Source organism: Pochonia chlamydosporia, chromosome 2 (assembly GCF_001653235.2).
Source record: "Pochonia chlamydosporia 170 chromosome 2, whole genome shotgun sequence".
Classification (NCBI taxonomy): Eukaryota; Fungi; Ascomycota; class Sordariomycetes; order Hypocreales; family Clavicipitaceae; genus Pochonia; species Pochonia chlamydosporia.
Window position 1 is genome coordinate 1,666,102 of NC_035791.1, and position 18,781 is coordinate 1,684,882.

At 51.6% G+C, this 18,781-nt stretch overlaps 5 protein-coding genes and 1 non-coding gene across 6 annotated transcripts; 2 read left to right on the plus strand and 4 right to left on the minus strand.

The window, feature by feature from the left end:
* Positions 1–263: 263 nt before the first annotated feature.
* On the minus strand, positions 264–2,216 carry VFPPC_02650 (hypothetical protein; the record flags this gene model as incomplete). The annotated part of the gene is made up of 3 exons (XM_018282264.1): positions 264–1,357; positions 1,411–1,751; positions 1,813–2,216. The coding sequence occupies 3 exons, from the start codon at positions 2,214–2,216 to the stop codon at positions 264–266; spliced, it is 1,839 nt and encodes a 612-aa protein (XP_018146659.1).
* Positions 2,217–3,182: 966 nt separating this feature from the next.
* Positions 3,183–4,310, minus strand: VFPPC_15537 (alpha/beta hydrolase family domain-containing protein; the record flags this gene model as incomplete). The annotated part of the gene is made up of 1 exon (XM_018293290.1): positions 3,183–4,310. The coding sequence occupies one exon, from the start codon at positions 4,308–4,310 to the stop codon at positions 3,183–3,185; it is 1,128 nt and encodes a 375-aa protein (XP_018146660.1).
* A 2,144-nt stretch (positions 4,311–6,454) lies between these two features.
* Positions 6,455–7,419, plus strand: VFPPC_02652 (acyltransferase domain-containing protein; the record flags this gene model as incomplete). Its single annotated transcript, XM_018282266.1, has 2 exons — positions 6,455–7,169; positions 7,229–7,419. 2 exons carry the CDS (start codon positions 6,455–6,457, stop codon positions 7,417–7,419), a joined length of 906 nt encoding a protein of 301 aa, XP_018146662.1.
* Positions 7,420–7,952: 533 nt separating this feature from the next.
* Positions 7,953–12,847, minus strand: VFPPC_02653 (gelsolin repeat protein; the record flags this gene model as incomplete). Its single annotated transcript, XM_018282267.1, has 3 exons — positions 7,953–8,315; positions 8,380–12,404; positions 12,712–12,847. The coding sequence occupies 3 exons, from the start codon at positions 12,845–12,847 to the stop codon at positions 7,953–7,955; spliced, it is 4,524 nt and encodes a 1,507-aa protein (XP_018146663.1).
* Positions 12,848–15,649: 2,802 nt separating this feature from the next.
* Positions 15,650–17,530, minus strand: VFPPC_02654 (Acyl-CoA N-acyltransferase; the record flags this gene model as incomplete). Its single annotated transcript, XM_018282268.1, has 1 exon — positions 15,650–17,530. One exon carries the CDS (start codon positions 17,528–17,530, stop codon positions 15,650–15,652), a length of 1,881 nt encoding a protein of 626 aa, XP_018146664.1.
* Positions 17,531–18,322: 792 nt separating this feature from the next.
* VFPPC_17251 lies at positions 18,323–18,412 on the plus strand. The gene has a single exon. It is a non-coding gene; the product is annotated as a tRNA-Arg (tRNA).
* Positions 18,413–18,781: the final 369 nt, after the last annotated feature.

Consider the following 18,781-nt stretch of genomic DNA (forward strand, 5'->3'; position numbering starts at 1 on the left):
ATCTCTGAAGCTTTGTCTTAGTGTACATGGATGCATACCAGGTTCTCACTTCCATTGTGACTAGCGCTATTTTGTTACCTCTGAGGCATCATATCAATATACATTGTAGCGGGAGTAGCACACCATTGCACCACAATATTGCAAACCACCATCCATATTCGGTCCCGAATCGAACAACGAAATCTGGCTGACCAGTATCTAAATCTACGAAATATACAACCCACCAGGGGCAGACACCCAACACTACTATGAGTACGCATTACCTAGCACACTCTCACGCCGCAAACCTCCACGCCCTTGCCTTCGATTCTTGCGGCCCTCCCGAAATATGCTTCCATGAGGTCCGTTACAAAAGTTGCGTCTGACACGCTCCATACGTCTAGGCCCATATTTTCAACGGAGTGGCTATCCACGGTGATGGAGTTGGCATCGAGACCTAATCCCCCGTTATTTAATAAGATCTCTGCTTCATCTTCGCCATCCGACTCAGCGTCCTCTTCGTCTCTGTACGGAGAAGGGTAAGCTTCGTCTGAGGATTCAACGAGGTCAACTAGTATGGAGAGCATCTGGGTGGTCAGACGGTGGAAGTATGCAATGATGGCGAGTTCAGTACGTGCTTCGTCGGGGTTGGATGCGCGACGACCGGTAAGAGAGGTGAGTGATTCGGAGAGAGGACGGGGAGACATGGAGGAGGAGGATGTGGGTGCGGGAGCGAGATCAGCGAGGAGAGCGGCATCTCGGGAGGATTCCTCGTGCTCTTCGGAGCGGATCTGCTCGCCGGCGGATGCCCACCACATGTAGCCGTTGTAGGCAAATGCTGCCCAGGATAAGGGCTCGATGAGTGTTTCGATGCCTGGGTCCTCTTCGTCCTTGACAAGCCGGTGGGAGTGGCTGGTGGAGAGGCGAACGGCAGATGAGTCTGACCGCGGGGAGTCTGGTTCTTGGGGTTGTGGGGAGGAAGCTAGGCGGATGAGACCGGTGCGAAGGGCGTTGAAGCGCCGGAGGTCTCGTTGCGTGGCTTTGACGGGTGTGCCGCGGGGGTATTCGACTGTTGGCCAGGTCCTTTCCTTGGCGTTTGTGGAATGCTCGGGCGGCATGGTGATGAGCATGTCCCAGAGGGTGTCTTTCATGGCGAGGATGCTGTCTGTTGTGCAGGCGATCCAGCCTGAGCCAGCTTCATCTTCGGGGTCTGCGGTGCCCTCCTGGCGCCGCTTGAAAGCTTCAAAGTCCTCCATGAGGAAGGGGATATCGTGAACGCCAATAGTGAATAGGGGGCGTAGACGAGGTGTGGGCGATGAGATCGGGAGTCTGTCGGCGACAGAGAGGGGTATATTGGAAAGAATGGAAATATCGTATACTGAGACGGGTCAGTGAATGTTGGCATGTGTCGTCCATGGATATTGGACTTACCAAAGTCGCAAATTTCGTGGACGGGGGCATGGCAAGAGATGAGAATTCGCTTGCGCAGCAGCGCTGCTCTATGGATGGGGAATATAAGAGGACCAAACTTGTCTAAAAGACTGACAAAGCTCCAGGCCGGGTGGAAGGGGCTCAACCTGTGCTCGGGGGGCATCAATGCCGCCCCATCGGAAGCTGACCTGTTCCTCTTGTGTGTCTTTCGTTCCTGAGTAGGTGAATCAGGCAGATTAGAAACCGCCGAGTCATCTGGCTGCCCACCACTCTCGTTAGCCCTATGGACATCCCAATACTTTTCCAATATCTCCGTCTGATTGCGATCCTTTGCCAATTTGCTACCGCCAAAGTTAGCAGGTGTCGCATTTCATAGTATCTCATCGCGAAATGGCAACTCACGCAGCCAGCTCCTTCAACTTCTCCGCATGTCTCCAAGCTCTCCCCAACCGCCCGTAACTCAACGGGACCAGAATACCCACGGCAATCATCCTCGCATTCCTCGCTTCCTCCTCTTCACACGGCTCGTTGACAAAGGCGCTCAGACCGGCGTGGTCGCCGTCAACAAAATAAATCAAATCATGGCGGACGGTGTGCAGCCCCGAAGGCAGCGACTTGTATTCAACTCGGCCGTCCAATTCGAGGTTGGGCACGGCGCGCTTCCAGGTGATGGTGTATCCGGCCTTGACATCGAAATCGATAAGGAACAGTGCCGATATGGGGGGTAGTTGTTCGGCGGCGCTGGGGGCGATGGAGAGGGAGAGGGAGGATTGGCGGTGTCGTTGGTTCCTGCGTGACGGTGCCATTGTGTAGGCCTTTGCGTTGCGAGGATCAGAGGAGCATGTTCTATGCTTGGGGTAGCTGGCGATTGATGCCTCTTGGTGGGAAATGAGTAGTGGGTGATTAGTTGGCGGCCGAAGCTGGAGCTGGAGAGGGCAGCTGTGGCGTCGGCAGAGGAATTAGTCGTAGTAGAGATTTGGCGCAGTCAGGAAACGAATGAAGCGGTCGGGTGGCTGGAAGGAAATTGGTGATGGCCGTCAAGGTTGAAGCTGGGAGATGGAGGCGGGTTTGACGGCGTGGTGTTGTCGATTGGGCTGGAGTAGCGTTCGATGTCTGGTCAGTCCATGTCTGCGATTGCGCTTGTGCATGGATGGGTATGGCAAGTCTGCATAGAGAAGTGGGCATAATTGTGTCGCTGGACTCCGGTGCAGTCGGAGTGCAGCAGTGGCACTCCAGTCAGTACGGAGTAGCCTAAAGGCAAGTTGTGCACCAGGCCACCCAAAAATATTTAGTGGTACCGTAACTCGTTGCACTACTTTTTATGCATGCATGTCGCATGCTGTGTTGGCAGTGCAGCGCAGGCACCCAAGGCTACTTTTATCACCATAGGACAGGAGAGTAAAATAGGGCATCAAGTCGAATCACAATTCCGAAACGTGTAGGTTCATTCCATTGTGACTTCATTTCATGCTCAAGTTGTGAAGCATAGCTGATTCATTTTGGGCTGCTCAAAGTTAAGGTTGAGTGGTCGCCAGAACTGTTAGTTCGACATCTAGATGCTCCAGCCAAGAGGCGACGGTTTCAAAACACATTACAGTATCACCAACATATACGTTCATTCTATCCATAAAAGCCGTGCTGTCATTGCCATTCTATAACATTCCCCAATTTCGCCAAATCCCTTAAGGATACAGTACAAACTAAAGACTACACAACATCGAAGACCCCTTTCCATCACCATCACCAGCATCCCCATGTCTGATTCTCAGTCCCTACAATCCATTATCCACGAACCTCTTAATCTCGTCGACGGCGAAATGTGAGTTCTTCTCGTCCCAGGGCAATGCCTTGTGGTCGCCCTCTAGAGTCACAATCTTCGTTTTCGCCGCCTTTGCATGCAACTTGGCCGCCAAATTCTGCGTCTGTCCCTGAGGGATCAAGTCATCGTCCTTCGCCTCGAACATCAGCACCGACTTGCCCGAAAAGTCTGCATTGGAAGCCTGAATCGCACTGGCCAGTTGAAAACCCGTTGTCTCAAAGCCCGGCAATTCATCCACTTTACATCCCTTTGGGAAAGCCATGTCGATGCATTTCGGTACCACAAGGGACGCGACAAAGCCCGCACAGCGGCGAAGCAGGCCGTACCGGGCCATCTTTTCCGCCATGTTCCGCATGACAGGATACAGTTCTCCAAAGGGAACACAAAGAATCACCTTGTTGACCTTGACGAAGCCTAGGAGGATTAACAACATAAGACCACCAATCGATCGACAAAAGGGGATGATTTCCGCGTCCGGATACATTTCCACGGCGTATTGGTACACTGCTAGTTCGTTGGCAATAGCGGCAAGCTCCAGGGCACCATTCTCGTTCGGAACCCTGGAACTCAGATCGTAGCCGACAAAGTCTCTGGCAATGACAGCGCACGTGCGGTCGAAGGTCAATGCCTCGAGAATTTCGTTCATGTACCGGGCTGGTCGGGTGTTTCCCTGGAGGGGAACGAAAACTTTCTTCGGGTTATCCTCTGCATTCGTTGCACGGTAGACGTGGACACCGACGATTGTTCCTAGTTTTGTCTCAATCTGGTGGTGCTCGACATCTTCGGACATGGGTTCATAGCCTTTCTTCCTTTTGTCAACATTGCTGTTTAGGTAACTGTAGCTGATTTCGCGGTGGAAGCCTTTTGGAGCGTTTCCGGGGAACAGTGTATTCTCCAACTCGTAGGCAAGCCATTCATAGGGGAATACCATGTTGGCAATCCTTGAGGTAAGGCTAAGGTGTTGGGCTGGGGAGAGAGGGGCCTTGATGTTGGAGATTTTTGTTTCGACATATTCTGGAATCTTTGGGAAGGGCGAAATACGCTTTCGGCTTTTAATCAAGCCATGGTCGGCGCGAGACATCGTGCCGACGGGTCGGTGTGGTGGTGACTGTGATTCCTTGAGAATTTGACAAGTAGAGGTTTGTTGAATGAGAGCTTGTCATTTGGTGAAAGTCGTGGAAGAAGCCGGTATAAATGTCCAACTTGTGGTCGCACTTGCGGTTAGGCCCATGCGTGAACATTGCAAATAACTGCTCTGATTGTTACGTATTCACTAGTCCAAGGAGCTGGATGTGATTTTGTTCTGTGATTGTTTGGAAGGTGTGTGTGACTGAGCATGTCAAAGGATGAGTTTTGACGCGGGCTGTGCACAGTCAATAATCAAGGTGTGCGATTGCTTGAGTTCTGACGCGCGAATCGTTTCTCTGGCGGCTGAAGTTGGGCGGCGCGTAACTCGATGTCCTTTGTTGTCTGTATTCTTCCCAAGTTGTCTGGTATTTTGCGAGTTCATTGTAGATGGAGAGTTGGTCTCGCTGAGTTGGCCGCGTCACCAGATCCCCTTTTAGGTGGACGAGTCAAGTTTGTCCAACATTTGATCCGCCAGCGCCGTTTTCATCCTTCACGATCCTCAAAATAATTTCATAGACATTTGTTGTACTGCCCAATAGTGCCTCTGGTCCAGTTCGCACTCTCATTCAAATATGGTAGTGAAGCCGAGCACAGTTCACGATGTGGAACAACGTCGCCCAAAGGCCTCGTTCTTGACCGCTTTGCATCACATCGACTTGTACAGCACCCACTCCAATCTATAGATCTATACCGCGACCCAATCTACTCTGGTATCAATATAATCAAAAGCACAAAGACAGGAGCAAGTGTTTTGCTGACATGTTCTAGGTACCCAGGTAGTTAGCGATTGTGAGACGGAATTTGTTCTTAACATTGAACGCCTTCCATGGAGGATACACGTAGCACAGCATGACAAAATGTCCAAGAAAGAAAAAAATTTCTCTCACTTGAAAGACATCAGACCTATTCCATTGCTAGATGAAGTATCCCGCATCAAAAGGGTCGTGCGCCCAACAAAATGCGATGCAACCCAGATGTTGAACGTCAGCCACCACCCATGACAAGATTCACAAGCCAATCTTCGGCCAAACCCTGGAAATTCCATCTTGGCCCGGCTTGAGCCTTGAGCCTCAAGCCCTCGGCCTGTGTGGCAGATCATAAAATAGGCTACTAATTTGGTCACTACCTCCGTATGTACCTGATCGCGTGCAAACGCCGGGCAGCCACCCTCCTATTCTGTTTGTGACACTTGACCCTGACCTGGGAGTCGATTTGCACATGTCAGACTTGCGCGATAGGAGATGGATCTCTGCGGCATGTCTTTGATAAGATTACACACATGCGCAGCAAAGTGACAGCTTAGATTCTAGAAGCAGCATGGAAGGGCACTTGCTAGAAATGATTTTGTTGAGCCCCAGGTGCCTTTGTCATATTTCAGCAGGATATTTCAGCAGGATATTGCAATGTAATTAATTGCAGGTGTAAAGTGTTGTAGGTGGGCCGAATACCAAAATGGTATAATCGCCGATGAAGACAAGAAGTAGACCAAGGAATGATAATACACTCAACTTGAGAAACACAGATAATCCAGCTCGCTCAAGCCGGTCATCGTCATGTAACCCGTCATTGGCCCCGTGCCTTCTCCAGAGTCGAGCAGCAGACACGGATCGTCAACTGTCACCAGACAGCATCTGACCCCAGGCTCACAACCCCACCGATGGAGACACGGAACACTCAAGCGAGATGCAAAAAAGTCTGGTGCTTCCATGCCTGCTGGTTCGGTGGCTCCGCCGCAGCCCGAGGCAATAAAAAAGGTACCAAGCCAAAACTACGTCAGGAAATGCATGCCCAGGATCCATGTCATTTTCCGTTGACGGCTGCTCCATTTGATGTCTGGTCCAACCAAATCCAACCAGCCCGCCCACACCGTCCCATCTGTCCTTGAAGAACCGACATCCCACCTTCACTTTCACCTTCACCTCCATCGCATCGACATCCGCAACCTCCTTCCTCGCACCGACGACCTCGATCCAACTCACCTCACCTCTTGGCCGGCCAGCACCTCCCAGACTATGGAATCCCAATAAACCAACACTCTCCATCTCTCATCAAATCGTCCATAACCACCACCCAGCAAACCACCAGCAAACCACCACCATGTCCATCACCGACTTCCTCATCAAATTCCTCGCCGGCTACGCCGCCCTCACCACCTTCTTCTACACCCTATCCCTCGCCATCCCCAAAGCCGGCTTCATCGCCCGCGCCCTCGCCGCCTACATCTCCCTCCTCATCTGCGCCCTCTTCGGCGTCCTCGCCTCCATCGTCCTCACCCTCCTCGGCAAGCAGGGCATCGCGCAATGGGCCACCGCCCGCTCGTTCCACTACGTGATGCGCCTCACCACCGGCATATCCTTCCGCGTCGACGACCCGGCCAACGTGCTCGGCACCGTCCGCCCCGCCGTCTTCATCGGCAACCACCAGACCGAGCTGGACGTGCTGATGCTGGGCGCCATGTTCCCCAGGTGGTGCAGCGTCACCGCCAAGTCGGACCTCAAGCACATCCCCTTCCTGGGCTGGTTCATGCGCCTCAGCGGCTCCATCTTCATCGACCGCAAGAACTCCAAGGACGCGCGGGACGCCATGGCCGGTGCGGCAAAGGAGATCCAGAGCAGGCAGCAGAGCGTGTACATGTTCCCCGAGGGGACGAGGAGCTACGCCAAGGATCCGGTGTTGCTGCCGTTTAAAAAGGGTGCTTTTCATCTGGCTGTCCAGGCGGGCGTGCCGATTGTGCCGGTTGTGGTGGCGAATTATAGCCATGTCCTGCATATCAAGAGCATGGTTTTTCGTGCGGGGACTGTTCCCATTAAGGGTATGGCACTTTCACATCTACTACCAAGGAATAAATAATCGTGGCTAACAGTTTCTCAGTTTTGGACCCTATTCCGACCAAGAACCTCACCGCCGCAGACGTCGACGAGCTTGCCCGCACTACTCGCGAGCTCATGCTCACTGAACTCCTGGCACTGACTGAAAAGGCTCGTGGTCGCCCCATTGCAGTTCCTGCGTCTGCTGGCAATTCATCAGCCAAGAGCTCCGGCGTGGATCTCAACTCCAAGTGATTTTCACACCAAATACATCGCTTTATTTTACCAACCAACCACTTTATGCGACAGACTCCCATAGAGTCTTGAACATGGCTCGCACCCAGTGTACCCAACCAATAGATGAATATATGTGAGGATGACATGAGACCACATAAGACCAAGATGAGACGAGACGAGACGAGACGAGACGAGATGAGACGACATCAGAGGCTCTTCTCTGAATACATAGATACAGGAAAGGTCAACATGATTGATTGATACCCCTATAGATAGATTGCTTGCACTGCAATTTGCAAGCCAATATACTCTTACCAGTACCTTGCTCCCCAACATGCCATGTACATCTCAAAGACCACACAGACTCAACGTCCAAGTTTAGCAAATATTCTCATACATCTCCTCAAAAAAACATTATGTTCACAACACCAGAGTCTAATTCATGCTCATACATGCAAGCCACTCCCACTCGCCAAAACTCCTCATGCAGCCATATACATAAAACATACAAGCACAACATCCACCACACTTTGTCCCACCCAAACAGCACATTACTCATTCAACGCCTGTAAAGCCTGCGTAAGCGTAACCACCCTCAAACTCCTCCCCCTCTTCAACCCCGCCACCGCATTCGTCACCGTCGGGCTCTTCTCATCATCCCACTTTCTAAACACGCGCTTCAGATCCCTCGGTATGCCTTCCAAGACGACCGTCGACACGGGCACAAACGGCCGGTCTTCCATGCCGGATGCCAAGATGGCATATTCCTGTGCGAAATCGAGGGCGTTGCGAAAGGATGCGTACTGCGTGTTGGCGCGGGATCCGACAATGATGTAAATCTCGAAAAAGGCATCGAGGATGTAGATGCTTGATGGATGGAGGTCCGACTGATTGAAGGGGGACAGTTCAAAGATCTAGAGAGCATGTTAGGGATTTGCAACTAATTATCGACATGTCAAACGAAGGGCATATAGGTACCTGTTGGCGCGAGTCTGCATCCGAACAGAAGAGTCGGCTACAGTACTTTTCGTAACTCGGCTTCAGTCGCCAGTGATCTGCAGAGTGCGGCTTCGAGCCCTTCTCTTCAAACAGGTCCCAGAAGGATGCTGGCTCGTTGCTGTCCTCGTACTCAATCAATTCCCCAGTCAGGGTCAAGTCCATGCCTACCAGCCTTGCGCAGCTCACTTCCGCAACGTCACTTCCCTTGCCGTTCCACATGTAGCAATTTCCTCCCTTCGTAATGAGATACGTGAATCCAGCGCACAGGCTGGACGGCGTGAAATCTACTTGGTCAAAGGCAACTTGCCCCAGGTATCGTCTGCCACAGAGCATGTTGGGAGCCAATGAGTCGTACTTGTTGCTCGAGCCGCGTCTCACAATAATCACGCCGCCGAGAGCTTGCACAAACTCGGCTGTTTCTTTCCCTTGCCGCAGTTTGACAAGTTTGCCTCCAAGTGAGCGAGCTTCGCGTTGCACAAAGAGCTGCGCATCTTCAGCTGACGACTCGGGAACCTCGTCGCCGACCCAAAAGTACACCTCAAATAATTTCTTTCCGGAGTTGTTGATGAAATTGTGCGCACATACATACATCTCCTGGTCAAACAAGACTCGCTCATTCTGAGGAGACACTGGTAACTTTTTGCCGTCTCCGAGAATCTGAAACATCTGAAGCCCAAGACTTGTAACCTTATCAGCAGTCACTGGGCGGTTCATCAAAATCTGTGCCGGGTCTACTTTAATTGCTTGTCTCGCCTGTGGCGGGCCAAAGAAGTCGGTTAGCAAAGCAGACACCTCGTCGACTTGCTTTGTAGGCGAGCGGGCTGGAGATGCAATGGCGATAGGTGATTGGAGACCGTCACCACTTAGACCCGAGAGCGGTCTCACTCTCCTGCTCTGCCCGCCACCTAGAGTACCTGGGTCATCAAACGATGGCTTCGACATTGGGGGAGATCGAACCCCGAACCGGGGAGAGGCGTCTCGCATCGACGGAAGAGAATCTCGGTCACTCTTAGTCGGAGATGGTGGTTCTGCGAGCTTGGTTGGTGATCGCGACCCAGTCCGCTGATGCCGCAGCCTGGCTGGTTCTGGTGTTGAGTCTTGCGGAACGTTGTTAGACGACGAGCTTTCGTCCAAGAACCGAGACATTCGCTTCATGTCCAACTTCTTCGGTGGCGAGGCAGGGACGTCATTCTCTTCAGGCTGTTGTTCGCTCTCCTTTGATGGTGATGAGGGGGTTGATGCCCTGGGTCCAAGCGGGAGTGGTCGTCCGCGAGACAATGGCCGAGTTGCTGGCCCTGGTGACTTTACCGGCTCAAAAGGCTTGGCCGCTGGAGATGGCGAGGGCAACTCGCGCATAGCGGCCTTGGCAGCCACCTGCTGTTGAATTGATAGAGTTGCTGGCTTCTCATTACGTGGTGCCGGTTTGGTCGGTTCGTTCTTTGAAATTGCTTGGGTAATTTGAGGTTCACGCTCAGGTGCTCTGTTTTCTTTTGAGGCTTCCGCTTGAACAGCTGCCGATTGTGGTGCTGCTTGGCTTGGGGTAGATGCTGCAGCGGCTGTTGGAGCCTTTCTCTTTGGACCCCGGGCTCGACCCTTGGTCATATGTGTAAGCTGAGGCCCAGGGGCAGATGGTTCAGCAGCATCGCCAGAACCTGACTTGCCGCCTCCGGCAGCCTCATCAGAGCTTCTGCCCCCGTTTGTGGACATAGGGGGCGGTCCCCTTGCTAGCATGCCTGCCAGACCTGGGTTAAATCGATCTGCCAACTTGCCGCCCCCAGCCCGACCTTGCGCTCCCGCCAGCTTGGACGGCGCACTCGTCTCTTTTTGCAAGGTAGGCGTCGGTCGCGGCTCAGGCTTGGTCTTGGCCGCCTCCGGCTCCGTGGAAACCCGCCTCAACTTTTCGCCAGTTGGGCTTCTGACGGGAGGCTGCGTCGTATTAGGAGATCTTGGGGAGAAGGCTGATCCGCTCGCGACTCTTTTGGGACCAGGAGTAGGCTTTGGTGAATCCGCCTTTTTGGCTGGAATGTCGGCTGGTGTTTCTGAAATGGTGCTCTTTTTGGCCATTGCTGCCACAGACCTTCCTAGTTCTGCCCTCTTGGCCAGACCCTCGGGCACTGGCTTTTCAGCAGCAGTGCTGGATGTTCTTGTGACGCCACGACCCTCAGACTGGGCTGCTTTGAAGTCTGACCTCTTCTTCAAAATTGCGTCCTTGAACTCATCCCTTCTTTCGCTTTTCTTCGGACCATCTGTGATGTTGAGAGCGGCCTTGCCACGAAGAATGTTACTCTTCAATTCATCAGGAGCGACATAATTCTGTGTTTTGGTCTTGCGCAGAGTGCCAAACACACTTTTGAACTCCGGCTCGCCCGCGTTAGATGTGTCCTTGTCCGCAGGACGCTGCCTCAAGTTTGATCTGAAGTCCGTAGTCGGCGTTGTTTGCGGTTTGGGTTTAAGAGGCGGAGGGCTTGTCACGGGTGTGCGTTTCGCAGTGGTTGCCTCTGGCGACTTCTCTTCCATTTCGTCGACCTTTTCGTCGACCTTTTCGTCGACCTTTTCGTCGACCTTGGCTGGTTCGGTGTCGAGTTTGGCCAGCTCTGGGTCGGATGGTTTCTGGGAGATGCTAGGTTTTGAACCATGTCCATATGCAGGTCGATTTGCATTTGGAGGCGGTGAGTAAATGCCCCCCAGACCAGTAGGGTTTGATTTGGCTACATTTCCCAGCGCTGATTGCCTCATGAGCCCCCCAATACTAACCTGGTGCTTGTGTGAGACAGATGTTGGGCGACTTGGCTCGGCATTGGCATTGTTTCTCCATGTGGGTTGCGATGGTTTGGGGGGCGGTTTTGGCGATTCGGGTCTGTTCAAGGCATTCTCAAGCCAACTCGATTTAGTAGGACTCCAGCGTCTAGGGTCCATAGTTTTAGATGGGCTAATGGGAATGCCGGCATCTTCGTCCTTCGCCATGGCTTTGCTAGTGTCTATTGAGATCTGGCCTGACGATTGGGAGACATCCCCGGAGTCGCTCGCTTTTTCACCATGTTGCGACGTCGGCCTACTTGAAGTCGGCGTTGTTGAGCCACCTCGAACGGTGCTTTGCGGCCTTGATCCCATGTGCACCGACGATCTATCATATGTTCCTCTGGTTGCAGCAACTGAGTCCGCCCGTGTCAAACCCGGAGGGCTGGTAACACTCCACCGTTTGACACTATCGCTGCGCTTCATCATTGCGCTTTGGACGAAACCGCCCAATCCCTTGGTCGGTGATGGAGATCGTGTTGGGGACGCTCTTCCAGATACAGGCGCGGTGGCCTCTTGAACTTGCTGCTTCTCGTCGGATGCGCCGTCGAGACGGGGAGGGTTGAAAGTGACTGGCGAAGCAAGCCTCGAGTGGCTAGGCAGTTCTGGACTTGGCTGTGGAGAGGGAGCACCCCTTGAGCCTGAAACTGCACTAGCAAGAGACATACCGGGAAGCTGTGCCTTGACTGACGACATATCTAGCCGGTCCTCATCTTCAACCTGGTTGCGTCTGTACGCAGCGGAGTTCTGGCCTCGATCAGCCGTTTGTCGAAACCACGCAGGATCTTTTGACCCTAGAGCTTTGGCAATCTGGTCCTTGGAGAAGCTTTCCTCAGTGGCAGATGCCGGCTCCTGCGACCCAGCCAAAGACCTCTGGGTCGCATTCTGAGCCGCGACCATGCTCAGCGGCCGGGAACCACCTCGGGAAGCGGGTCGTCTCTGCCACGACAGTGTAGGTGTTCTCGCAGGAGGCGTTGAGCTCCCAGACCTCTCGACAGACGCATCGTTCTCCTTGGCGGGAAGGCCTGGTGAGGTCATTGAGTCTTCTGGTTCCACGGACGGAGAGGCAGATGTTTCGCGGTCGTCGAATGTCCTGCTAGGCGAATCTAGTCTCGTAGCATCGGAAACGTGCACACTCTGGCGACTTGAGCGCGGCGACGGTGTGTTTGCCGGGGACGATTTCTGAGGGGAGATGGATCTGGCGCGTTCTGATGAACAAAAAGAAGTTGGATGTTAGTCTCATGGTAGTTTTTTTCTTTGTGTGTCTCTGCCCAAGCCATGCCAAACGCATCAGCAAAAACAAACACCACCCAATTCGCCTGGCAGCTGGCAACGATGGCACTCGACAGCTGCATCAAACTGCCAGCCTGCCGGACTGCCAAACGAACCAATCTGGTGTCGAGGGCTTGAATACCGATTGCATCTCCTCTGCATGTGGGCAGCGAGTAAAGCAGTACATTCTACATCCATACACCCCAACACATGGCTGACGCCTTTTCAACCAAAAAAACTCACCTTCTCTTCGTGCCTGACGCTCTCGCTTCGCAGCCAGAAACTCCTCCCTCTCACGGGCTCGAGCCTCGTCGTCCTCAATCTGCTGGCCGCGGAGGCGCTCGACCTGCTCGAGGAATTGCGAAACTTCGTCGGACATGCTGGTCTCTGCTTGTAGGTGCTTTTGTCTTTGGGGTGTTGTCGGTGGTGGTAGCTACTAGGGTCAATATTGCACAGTTGCAGTGATGACGTTTTAGGCCATGGCACTCGTTGACGGCGCGGAACAGAAAAACAATGGTATTTGCAGTAATGGCCCACGCTGAATGCAGCTTCTCTGCGCCCTAGCTGTGCAGAGAATAAAGATTGTTGGGATCCCTGGAGGGAAGTAGTCCAATGTTGACTTGGTGATGGAAGTTGGAGGGAGGGAGGGGTGGAGGATAGATAGCTGCAGTTGGCCGTCAAGTTCAAGCAAGGTCTGGTTCAATGCGCAGTCCGAGTTGGGCATGGACGTTTGGTTTCAATGTCTGGTCTGGTTGGTTTGGTTGGACATGTGCCTGGTCAATGGAGACTGAAGTAGCGGCATAGCGTCTGGCCTGGTCTTTGTTAGCGCGTTTGCAACGCCCGACAGGCGGTACGGTAGCGCCATGTGCCGTCAACTAGTCTCCACCCGCTAAACACCACTGGGCCAGACGAGACCAGCCCAGACTGCATCTGGACAAACAGCAGAGCAATTCGTTTGATTGACACTCAACATCAAACTTCACACGTCAACGCGCCATGGCCACCGCCATCAGAAAGTGCCCATCGCTTACTACAAGCCATTTCCATCTGTTTCATCCCCTCCAGCTAAGCCTGGCCCGATTTCGAGACCGTTATGCAAGGGCCCTGGGAGTAACCGGCCAGATATAAGACCAGGGTGGAATGCAACAGCAGAAAATTACACCACAACACCTAATTCTGTGGACAGCATCATTTCTCGTCTGATGTCTCCGTACAGGCAATGATAATGTTACCATTTCACTCCGTACTTTTTTATCCAATTCACCACCTTTACAAGGCAATACCGCCATGGTCAGACACAAACGTCAGATAGTGGCGCTGTTTGTTTACTTCTGCATCAACGCCACGCGAGAAGTTCGCGTTGGCTACGCAACACTTCCCACCGTCACCGTCCGCTGCATCCACTTCCAGATGGAGCCATTAGATCATCGTAAGGAAATCGGCTTCTTGGATCATCATTCGTCGTTTTGTGTCCCGATGATGCCCTCCAAGGAACCGTTCGGCTTGAAGTCCATCGTCTCGTTGGTCAATCCGGTTCGTATCGCGGGTTGTCCTGCAGAACGGGGCTGCAAGTCGCCCAACATATTCGGATGCCTGTGAATGGATTTCGCCAGCCTCAACACCACTATCTCACGCGGTCCCTCGTGCATGATAACATGTTTCGCTCAATTAATACAGAAACAACCTCTTCTTAGCGTCAGCCACCACCCAAGCTAGACCTTCCTGCAAATTCTTCCCCGTCATCGCACTACACCGTAAGATGTGCCATTGATGTGTCCGTATCTCATCCAAACGTAATGCCTGTGAACAAAAAATCAGCCCATCGTCTCAGAACGACAGAAACATGATAAATCTTGCCTTTCGAATTTCTTGTTCGTCCATACGCCCCTCCACGTCCGTTTTGTTTGCAAAAATGAGCAGACTAGCACCCGATAGTCGCTTTCCTCACCATCAGCCAGGAACATTTGGGCACCATCGCATCTCCCATGGAACATACCTCTTCTAATAACAACCCATGCAACTCTTCTTTGCAATCCTCTATCCTCAAACGATCTGTCGCATCAACAACCCATATCAACGCATCCGTCTTCTCGAAATAATTGCGCCAGTATGACCGGAGCGTTTTTTGACCGCCAACGTCCCCTATCCAATAAGCATGAACCCATTCAGGCACGCAATATGAACACTTACATATATTCAGTTTGTATCTGTCATGCGATTATTAGCAAGTGGTTCACGTTCAGCTACTGTGAAGAGGGGCACGCACCCGTCGTGGTCGATTGTCTTGATAATGAAGCCCAAGGTCGGGCTCACTGTGTTGACATCTTCCCCCATGATTTTCTTCACAATTGTCGTCTTACCGGCATTGTCTAGCCCCCTGTGATGAAGTAATGATTAATATATGGGTAGATAGTTGAGAGAATAGGCATTTAGTGGCGTGAGCGACATACAGCATCAGTATTCTCATCTCCTTGTCCTTGAGGCGAGCCTTTCTCAGGATGGACAACATCTCGAAGTTCGTCGGCCCCTGACGATCGGTTCTTCTGTTCAGAGTTGCTTCGACTACACACTTTTAATTTAGTTTCGTCGGAGTTGCAAATTTGTGCTCGTTTCTTCGTAACTTGATCAGCGGCAGCGTTGAGGTAATGTTGGATCAAGTTTGATGCCTTTGTCCACACGTGATGGATCCCAAGTCCTGACCAGACCTCTTGGAAAATTGGTGCCTGCTGCCGCCACCAAACTTCCACAGAGTAATGCATCCAAAACCACCAAACAAAAACTGATGGCACCGCAACATAATTCAGCAACTGAAGAATTCATGCACTGTCCTATCAACGCCACAATCTAATTCTTTCACTTGAAGCAATGTTCTAACTACATCTGTGTGCCTGTGTTCCACACATTTTTACGACTTCGACACAATCTTGTGCATATTCCCTGCAGCTTCTCATTTTCCTTACCAATGCCTTCTCAAAAAAGTTTACATCGCAGCTTGACCTTCATTAGCAACAATTCTCTGCAATACCCGCGTAGTACATCTGATACTCCTCGGTCTCATCTTTTAGTACATTGAAACAGCGCCCTTGAACCAAGCACGAAAACAACCATCTCAAGTTTCATCATTTGCTCGGGGGGAATCGGGTCGGTCGTAGTCGACTAAGCATCCTAGACTCCCATTTGCTCAGGTGTGTGCGATGTCATTGTCACTGCTGCCCGGCTCCGACCAGGAGAACGATCTTCTGGCTATGACTTTCGAAGTAGGAGTTATCTCGGTCGCCAACAGCACCTTGTCATACCACTGGCAATGATGCTGCTCGTCCATCCGAACAACAGCGTTGAAAAAATACCCAATGTCTTGAAAACCAAACTTCTTGAGAAGCTCCGTCCTCCATTTGTAAGTTTCCGGGTCATTCTTCTCGCAAAAGAGCTCAAGATACAGTTGTGTGTATTGGCGCTTGTTGCGAGTCACTGGAAACTCGTAAACACCTTTGCCTGCTGCGCATTTCCAAGCATGGTCCAGCGCACTCCGGTGAAAAGGAGACACCGACAGCAAGATTCGATCCATGAGTGCAGAGCCATACAACTTGCGCCGGTGATTGGGATGTACCACAAGTCTCACCTGTCCGGTAAGTCGCGATGCAGCACATGGAGTTCCATCCCAACCCATATGATAGTCTGTGACAAATGCAAAACCAACAATTGGAGAAGCTGGTTTTGGGTGTGCGGCCATATACTTTGCAAACTCTTTGTAAACTTTTCCAGAATTACTTGGCCATTTGCTTTGGTCCAAGAAGTCATCCTCTGCCGGAGCCGCAACAATAAACGGCCGGTAATTACGCCTACAAGCGTCAAAGATCTTAGAAACATCTTCCCCTTCAACAACGCTTCCTTTGAATATCTGTGGACTTTTTGTGGCCGACGCTTCTGCATTGATAATGTCTGCAATTTGAGCGAAGTCTGATGGTGTCGCGGACCGGATGACACATTGGGCATCTGGCCACTGGTCGTCCTCAACTACGGATAGGGGTCTTGGTTCGATCTGCTCGAGTGCCATGCGTATTTCAGTGGCGATACTCTCACGGCTTTTGACCTCCCGCTTAATATGTAGCTCTGTGGTCATGTTGGCTTGTCGCCAGCTGATGTCGTTATAGCCAACGCATGGCCCATCAGTCCGGCGACGAACCGTGTCCGGTTGGACAATAGGACCAAAAAACTCTCCATTCTCTGGATTTATAGCCTTCTCAACAAATGAGTCATTGCCTAGACACTCATTGGGAACTGTTACAGAAGACGGTGCCGGAAATTCGGTAAGCCAGGCTTCGAGTAGCCCATGCTTGCCAATTGAGGTTGCATAAGTTAGAAGTTCGCCATATTGATCCCGGATGTGATGGACATGCGGCGGTGAACAGGTGTTATTCACATCGTGAATCGCAGGTTCCATCTGACTCAGAAGCTTATGCCAGGGGGCGTCGTTCTCAGATATATCCTCCACATAACAAGCACTGCTGATGCTCCAGCTCTGTTCAGCCTGCTCAAGTTTCGGTTTGCCGACGGAGAATGGTGCCGTAGCAGCTTGGATAATGTGCAACGGGGCAGGGTGCGGTGCATCGGAAACCCGTTCGTCGGGAGTTCTCCTTTCTCTAATATTCCTGATTTCGCTCCCAACTTGGCTGTTTCCAATGTTTGGACTAGATATAATTACATCGCCGATGCCGTTTGTCACCTCTTCTAGCGTTGAGGATGGCTTTAGAGAGTCCTTTGGGAAAGACTGAGTGACTTTTGAGTCGTTCGTCTCTCCCATGTTATTCTTCTCCGGCTCTGGAAGTCTGTGGGTAGTCAACTTGAGGCTCTCTAGATCAGGAGAGCCTTCTTTGCTCGGAACAACGATAGTCGACCTCGATGACTTCGCTTTCGCTCCTCCATCATCAGAGGAGTCAAATTGTTGCTTGATTCCTGGTACTTGGGCAATCCATAACCTCATTTCATCGCAAATCTTCGCCAGGTTGTCGCCCTCCCCGGGCTGGGGCGTGCGGGAAGAAACCACAGATGCTGAAGAATCCATGTCAAACCCGTTGTCAAACAAACTGTGAGTATTGTCCAAAGGAAATTTGGAGAAAGAGAATATTTAGAAACTCCTTCAAGTAGTGTGGCGATTCTTCCGCGTTTGCAGTCAAGGAGAGCAGGGGTCGAAGAAATCAGAGACATCCAGAAGATTCATACGCATAATGAATTGGAGAGGGTGAAAACTTGTAGGATTGAAGGGGAAAGGAAGTGAGGAATCTCTCCAGGAGGCGGCACGCAAGTTTTGCAAGCGACAGCTGCCAGCATCCTGTCCAATGCACCTGGCAGCTGGCAATCCATTGACGCCTGCACTTTTCCTTTCACACTTGACAAGAGATAATCGGTAATTCCATAAAAGTTCCTAGTGATTCTTAACCTTGTAAAGAATTACAAAGAACTGTGTGCTTGTATTGACAATGTAAGCTGCCGAGGGAGAGGCAAACGGTTTAACATCATATCTATACCAAAGTTCATAGATCTTTCAATACAAGCGTCCTCCCACTCCCACCAACTGACATCCATAGTGGGCAAAGAGAGACACCATGTTCTATCTAAGAGCTATTAATATTGGTCCTGTACTGGGACACAATCAGCCAGCTCCAACTAAAGGAATGTTTACCGTGATAAAACAATACGGGACCCAAAATAGTACCTACCTAATATTCGACGTTGTAAAAGGTCGCGATTGAGTATTACTGCAAGAATCCACTACATTTCGAGCTCATGCGAGTCATGGCAGCTGGTGGAGCCCATGACAAACTCTATGTAGAAGAATAAGCCACGAATTCTCATCGGCCGCGTGGCCTAATGGCTAAGGCGCTAGATTTCGGTTATCAGCTTCCGTACCCTCTAGAGATTCCAGGTTCGACTCCTGGCGTGGTCGCACGATACATCAAGCTGTTTTTTTTTTTTGCCTTTCTCTCCATTTTCTTTTTTACTCTTTTCCCCTCCCCCTCCTTCGCCATTATTAGTTCACTGCCTTTGGCTTCCAATTCACATGCCAAAACAGGTGCCAAGCTGTGGAATACGACAGGCCAGAACAATCATGGAAGAAGGTTCTTCCGCTTACAATGTCAATACAGCTCTCAAACAGGTGAAACCCAGCATCAGCCAAGGCCCGACTGCGTACGACGTCGCTTGGTAATGTCTCCAATTTTGTGACTCGGGACCAAGCCGAGTGTTTGTAATGGTCGTTTCGGAAGAGGCTGATTGTGTGATCTTCACTGATGACCATTCGCAGGCTCGATCATAT